At 42.4% G+C, this 7,738-nt stretch overlaps 1 protein-coding gene across 1 annotated transcript; it reads left to right on the top strand.

The window, feature by feature from the left end:
* Positions 1-2,753: 2,753 nt before the first annotated feature.
* Positions 2,754-7,738, top strand: chia.1 (chitinase, acidic.1). The gene is made up of 11 exons (XM_047026425.1): positions 2,754-2,818; positions 3,078-3,107; positions 3,293-3,497; positions 3,670-3,726; positions 3,919-4,084; positions 4,219-4,343; positions 4,655-4,778; positions 4,926-5,108; positions 5,194-5,310; positions 5,975-6,101; positions 7,389-7,738. The coding sequence occupies exons 1-11, from the start codon at positions 2,794-2,796 to the stop codon at positions 7,595-7,597; spliced, it is 1,368 nt and encodes a 455-aa protein (XP_046882381.1). The 5' UTR covers positions 2,754-2,793; the 3' UTR covers positions 7,598-7,738.

Genomic DNA, 7,738 nt, shown 5'->3' with positions numbered 1-7,738 from the left:
GGGATGAGCAAAGGGAGAATGGGGGGGGGGGGGGGGGGGGGGGGGGGGGGGGGGGGGGGGGGGGGGGGGGGGGTTGCGGAAGGTACACCACCACTAAGTGTCCAACAATAATTTTAATGTTGTTTTTTATAAGAAAATCAATAAATGATTTGTTTTTAATTGTGTGAGTGGGAGCTTTCAGCGAGGGGTCAGACTACTTGATTGTGTACTTTCCTGGTGCCCCTGGCCTTATGGGGAGCATGCTAGCAGCTGCCTCTAGCCATCTCCAATATCCCCTGGCTAGCAGCCGACTGTTTATTACACTTGTAAATACAGTCCTGTAGAGTGGATATCTCAATATTCATGGTTCAAAGCCTAAATACGGAACACATTTTCTCTGCCTTTGTGTGTGTGTGTGTGTGTTTGTTTGTATGTATTTTTTATTTCCAGCTGTAATTATGGCAGTGTCAACATTAGCTTATGATAGCTTCACTTGCCCAAATGAATGTGTACCTTTTTGAATGATACTGTACAATATAATATGCTTTGTTGTGCAAGGAAAAAAGTATTCATAGTTTTTTGGTTTTAACTTTCTTTGTGTCTGCATTTATGACAGTGTTTTGCCATGGGGCTAGTTGTGTAGACTATCAAAACTCAGATAAAGGTAATAATTGCCAAAGGTATCTCAGAGAACAGTGTTATCAGTTTTATTATTACCGGCGTCATTACATGTTCTTTTTTATCAGCATTTTTTCAAAATATAAATCATAAAAACAAACTTCACTACGTTTACACAAGCCGCTAGCTATAATTTCTGATGTAACTTGTCATTAATTAACTGTCAGTACCAAGACAACTTCAGTTGAGCCGAAGAATACGACTTTCAGAAACAAACCTTCCTTATGGCCTGATAATAATGATAGTTTGGTTGTCACAGCTAATCATCAAACAGTTGTTTGTTAAACTACTTCTTTCTTGTTCTTTAATATCTCCAGCACAATTAAGTAGCTCCAATCTTGTGCTTTAAAAGCTCTAGCACAATTAAGTAGTTCCAACCTTGGGCTAAGCTCTAGCTCAATTAAGTAGTTCGTATCTTGTGCTATTGATCTACTTCATTAAAAAAAATCTGTATTATATTTCATTACTTTTACTTTGTTGCATGACTTATTGATCAGCACAGAAGTGACTGGTGTGGGAGGAGTCAGGGCAATGGACGTCATTAACTAATTAATAAAAGTATAAATACCCATGATCTAATCATATAATTAGTCTTTTGAGTGAGTGGCCTCTTGATCCTGGTACATTATTGATAAAAACACTAGATCTCACACTAAACATGCATTGTAAAGAGAGAATTCTGTATTGCTAGATAAAATAAAATAAAAATACAACACACTGTTTAGTCAAACATGATACTGTTGGAAGATTGTTACGTCACCTCACAAACACTAGTAGGTTTCTTGCTGCTTCACGGTGTGAATTATGGAAAAGGTTCATGGGAAGATTTAAAGGAAGTAATGGAACATTTTACCTATGTGGGGTTATGTACTTAATGCAAGCTTTTAATTTATTTTTGTGTATGTGTATTGTAACCACATGCCTTTTCTTCTTTCATGCCTTTTTGCAGAGAGGACAGTTGAGTCACTACCATGCTACTCTGTAGAGGGGAAGGTATAGTCACTACCATGCTACTCTGTAGAGGGGACAGCAGAGTCACTACCCTACTATGCTACTCTGTAGAGGGGACATTGGAGTCACTACCATGCGATTCTGTAGAGGGGACAGTAGAGTCACTACACTACCACGCTACTCTGTAGAGGGGACAGTCGTCACTACACTACCATGCTATTCTGTAAAAGGGACATTGAAGTACTTACCATGCTATTCTGTAGAGGGGACGGCAGAGTCATTACCATGCTATTCTGGATAGGGGACAGTAGAGTCTTTACCATGCTACTCTGTACTGTATGTCACTACCATGCATCTCTACAGAAAGGACACTAGAACCATTACCTTGCTACTGCACCTCTGCAAAGGGAAATCACGGTCCAATCACTGTTTTCAGAATTTTACAGCTAAACTGCGCGGGGATTTTGATTGGCCGGTCCGTCTCTCACTTCCTGGATTTGAAGCAAGTTTGTCTTTGGCCTGAGGATGGCACTTGTCAATATTTAATAAACACCATGGGATTGTATTTAAGAACCACTTGACTGGGTATTTTGTCATTTTTGCAAAAGTGTCTTCATTATGCACTTGGTAGAATGCAAAGAAAAAAATCCACAGAAATATTGTATAATGTGAAGCAACGTCTAATGACATTGGTCATTAGCCTTTCAGGTTGGTTGTGAAACACCAGTAGGATCAAGACAGCCCTGGTTGTTGGTCATCTATGAAACCTATCACAAAATGAAATCAGCCTAGTTTCTGACTGATTAGTCTTGACTTGCCCTTTGGTACCTATTAGCATTATTAGTGAAGAAGTATAAATCTGCAAGGACACAGACCAAGCCTGCATTCACCCTTTACCACTGCTTCAGACAGGTAATGTTTTACAGTATGTGAGATAGCTTGTGATAATACAGTAGTTAAACACTGAATATCATATTTAGCCATATGTTTTCCTGCATGGAATTTCTGTTTTCATAGGTGTATGTACAAACACTAGTTTATGTATGTATCCAAGGATGACATTAATTCACTTTTTGAGGATGGTCAAATTATAACTAATTATTCATTATTATCTATTTAAGGTGTATCTGATACAGAGGTAAAGTACGTTGTTACCCAGGTGAATTCTGTTATCATTTCAACAATATGGCAAAACTGAGTCTCCTCACAGGTGAGAGCTGATTCATTCACTCTTTATTTATTTTATATTCATATATGTTTGTTGTTTATTTATTTGTATCTTCATGTATTTATTCTTCTGAATTCATGTATGTATGCATTCATACATTCTTTTCATTGTCTACATTTGTTTATTTTTTCACTTGTCCAACAGTCTTAACCTAACCCTGTTTCCTCCTCTCCGTCTAACCTATCCCTGTTTTTGCTTTTCCATCGACCCTAACCATGTTTCTGTTCTGTGTTTTTTTTAGCCCTGGGGCTTCTGCTGATGCTGCAGATTGGTAATAACATGGGTCCACTCTATTTCATCAGTCCTTTATAAGATGACAGCTGTAATTAGTTAATAATACTCATCATCAATGACAGTTTGAATAAATGCTGATAATGATCATCAGAGCACACCAAAAATAAAAGGGGGAATTACTCAGGTATTCCATGACTAAATAGATGTCCTTTATGCCCTCAGCCTCCTCCACCAAACTGGTGTGCCACATGACCAACTGGGCTCAGTACCGACCCGGCTCTGGAAAGTTTGGCCCAGAAAACATAGACCCGTTCCTCTGCACCCATGTCATCTACAACATGGCCACCATCAACAGCTTCAACCAGATAATCCCTGTGGAATGGAATGATGAGACCATGTACAAGGATCTAAACAAGCTGAAGAATATGTAAGTGTATTGGTTGTTAGAGATGTAGATTGTAGTTAGGTTTTTGCTATCTGTAGTGTTTACAGTTGAGGGGGTTACGCTCTCGTTTTGTGTCTTCTGATGCATGTGGTCTTTCATGTCTGAAAGCTTTGACTTATGTTTTTTTTTTTTCCCTTGTTCCTTTCTGCTGCAGTAACCCAGTGATGAAGACTCTGCTGTCTGTGGGAGGCACACTCAATGGAATCAGCCCGTAAGTTAAATGAAAAAGTAATTTATTATATTCAAATATGTAAATATACACACAAACATTCACACTACAATACGACAACAGAGCAACATAATGATTTGACTTTGTAAATTGAGTAGCCAAGGATCTTCCACTAAGTTATTAGAGTTCTGTGTTCAACTGCCCCTAACTTAAGGTCCCACTTTGACCATTTAGATTCATCTCCATGGTTTCCAAGCCTGAGAGCCGTGCAGACTTCATTAAGTCCTCCATTAGCTACCTACGTGCACACAACTTTGATGGTTTGAATTTGGACTGGCAGTACCCTGGACAGAACGGAAGCCCATCTACTGACAGGATGAAGTTCACTGATCTTGTCCAGGTTACTTTCTCATTCCCTCTACAACAAGTATTTAATAGCAGCGTTTGTGTTAATCAGATGGGCTCTTTCTTGCACATGTTAAAGGACACTATAAAAGTTGCAAACATCTTTTTCTTTTACGTTGCCCCTTCCAGGAGTTGGGCAAGGCCTTTGAAGATGAGGCAAGAGACACCAGGAAGACCCAGCTACTGCTGTCAGCTACTGTTGCAGGCCTCGTCCCAGTCCTCAACACCAGCTACGATGTTCCTGAGATCTCCCGGTACGACCAACCAAATTAAGAGAAATTGTAACTCATATTAAGTAGTGAACATCAGTGATGGTGAGAATTATGGTAAATTTAGTCAAGTATGCAGCATAGTATTTTTATATAAGCATAGCCTTTTCCATTGTATTCATTTATAAGAGGAGAGAGAGACAGAAAAGCAGGGAGAGAGAGCAGGGAAGACATGCAGAAAATGGCCTGAGACAGTTTTGAACCCAGGCCCCTGCATTAGGCATTTGCCTCAATGGTACACACTGTTTACCCAGTTGTATCCAATCAAGCAGCTTAGTTGACTATGTTGCCCACAGCCACCTGGATTTCATGAATGTGATGACCTATGACTTCCATGGCCACTGGGAGTCTGCTACTGGACACAACAGTCCTCTGTACAGAAGCAGTCTGGACTCAGGGTCTCACATCGACCACAATGTGGTAAGAGATTCAAGTAAACACACACACAAAGCCATGCACCATTCACACACGTTCTGAAACTAATACCATATGGCCACGATGGGAGATGATCACATACAACAATACTACTGGGAAATAAGATCCTCCTGTTGTTCTGCCCCCCTGCAGGATTCCTCCTTGTCCAAATGGCTGAGTCTGGGTGCCCCTGCTGAGAAGCTGTTGATGGGGTTCCCCACGTACGGCCGCACATACCGCCTCACCACCCCCAACCACAGCCTGGGAGCCCCCTCCAAAGGCCCTGCCGACGCCGGCCCTTACACTCGCACCGCTGGCTTCTGGGCCTTCTACGAAGTAAGGAATTGAACCCCCTGACCTCTAAACCGTCCCTTGGTGTTGATGAGCCAATTCAGTTAACTGCAGATTTCTGCATTGCCAGGTGTGCTCCTTCACCTCTAGTGCTACAGTGGGCTGGATCGACGAGCAGAAAGTGCCCTACGCCACCCAGGGCAGCGCTTGGGTGGGCTTCGACAACAAGGAGAGCTACGCTGCTAAGGTGCCCACCATATATTAATAGGTCGAAGAATTTGGCAATTGTTCCACAATTAAGTTTAGGAAGACCTCCCCTAATGGATGTGGGACCTCCCCTAAAAAATGGAACCATTTTTGTATCGACATACATTTATGGCCTTCCTACAGAAAAAAGAAAGGGCATTCCTCAAAACCCTTTTGGCCAGGGACATGTACAGCAGAACGATCAGTTCCATATGCATTTATATTGGGGTTATTTTTACTGAGGGAACCCATCTGTGCACGGGAAGAAGATGCTGCACTCACAAAGGACACCCACGACTCACACATAAAGGCCCGGGAGATAGCCCAACTGAACTCAGGACCTTTTTGCTGCAAGGCGACAGTGCAGTCATGTGGATTCTTTAACTGAGCAGTTGTAATTTCAATCAATTGCCAGTGGTGAATGTTAGCAAACCATCTCGCTCATTTCTAAGTGTTTGTGTCACTGAGTTAAATTGGTTTAACTAACTGGTCAGTATAAAGAGCATTTATATTGCTAGTTTTTCAGATAAAGCAGTGAAAGAGAGTCAGTGCGTGTTTGAGGTAGACAACTCTGGATGAAGCCCTGAGAGGGCTAATGAGGGAGGATACTGACTAGCCAAACAAGGACATGAGTGACGTGTGCCCCTCCCCTCTTCACTCCTCAGGTCCAATGGCTGAGCACCAACAAACTTGGGGGAGCATCTGTGTGGTCGCTGGACATGGATGACTTTGGAGGATCCTTCTGTGGTGACGGAGCTTACCCTCTGGTCAACCACCTACGGAACTCCTTGGGTAAATGAGCTATAATGGAAAATGTTGGATTCCGGATGGAATATATCTAAAGTAGAAATCAAAGATAAACTTTTGAAATTAAGAATGTATTAATAATTAACTGTATTGTAATTACAACTGTAAAATGTAATTACATTTACATTACATTTATTCATTTAGTTTTTATCCAAAGTGACTCCCAAGAGGGAGCTTTACAAAAAGTGCATAGGTCAATGATCATAAACAACGAGATAGCCCCCAAAAAACATTGTGTGAAGCCGAAACATGAGCATACATTGTGATAAGCAACCAAGTGCCAATGGGAAGAAACATAAGAGCAAGTAGTTAAACAAGTTACAAATTAAACAACATGAACCTCAAAAGTGCAAGAGTGTACCTGTAGGAAAGCAAGTAAAAATAATATAATTTACAGCGAGTACAAGTAGTTAACTCAGTTATAACTAACCAACAAGTTACAACTAACCAACAAGTGCAACAAGTCCCTCAGTAAGTGTCATTGTGTTCCTGGAGAAAATAAACTAACATTGGATCCAACAAATCTTTCTTGAGTACCGCTGTACTCCCGGGACAAGTGCGTCTTTAGCCTTTTCTTGAAGGTGGGGAGACAGTCAGTATCTCTGATGGAGGTGGGGAGATGATTCCACCATTGGGGGGCCAAACAGGAGAAGAGCTTGGGTTGGGAGCGGGTGCTCTTGAGAGGTGGGACCACCAGACGGTTGTCATAAGAAGACCGTTGGTGGTGGGTGGGGGTGTAAGGCTGGAGGAGAAACAACCGCTCGGAAGGTCAGTATCAGGGTCTTCAATCTGACACAGGCTGTAATAGGTAGCCAGTGAAGGGAGATGAGGAGCGGGGTGACGTGGGAGCGTCTGGGTAGGTTGAAGAACAGGCGGGCTGCTGTGTTCTGAATCCTCTGAAGAGGGCGGGTTGCGCATGCTGGGAGACCGGCAAGAAGCGAGTTGCAGTAGTCTAACTTGGAGAGGACAAGTGCTTGGACTAGCAGCTGGGTGGAATGCTCAGACAGGTATCTCCCGATCTTCCAGATGTTGTAGAGGGTGAATCTACAAGACTGGTAGACTGCAGCCATGTGGGCCGTGAGGGAGAGCTTGTCATCCATGGTAACCCAGAGGTTCCTGGCAGAGTTATTATAAGGAATTATTATGGCTGGAAAAATGTATTGAATATAAACAACAACAAGAACATGTTTTAAAATGCAAGCGATGTCAAGAAGAGTGGGCCAAGGCTGGTCAAGCTGTCCTTCATTCTTCCTCCATCCCCCCTTTCCCCAGGCTTCGCCCCAAAGCCCACCACAACGCCAGGCCCCACCACCACTGCTGACCCCATCTCGACCTTCTGCTCTGGACGCCCTGATGGCCTGTATGCCAACGCCGCTGACCAGACCACCTACTTCCAGTGCTTCAGGGGAAACACTTACCTGCACAGCTGTCAGCCTGGCCTGGTCTACCTTGACTCCTGCAAGTGCTGCAGCTGGCCCTGACCTAGTCCTGGCCTATACTAAGAACAACCCATTCATCTGCTAACTAACATTTGACAAATCCTAAAGTCTAATGAAAGGATTTTATCAGTTGATTTTATATTAGTCTAATGTACTATTAATAAAAATATTCAACATATTTCA

Source organism: Hypomesus transpacificus, chromosome 9 (assembly GCF_021917145.1).
Source record: "Hypomesus transpacificus isolate Combined female chromosome 9, fHypTra1, whole genome shotgun sequence".
NCBI lineage: Eukaryota > Metazoa > Chordata > Actinopteri > Osmeriformes > Osmeridae > Hypomesus > Hypomesus transpacificus.
This window is presented reverse-complemented; position numbering and strand designations above follow the sequence as displayed.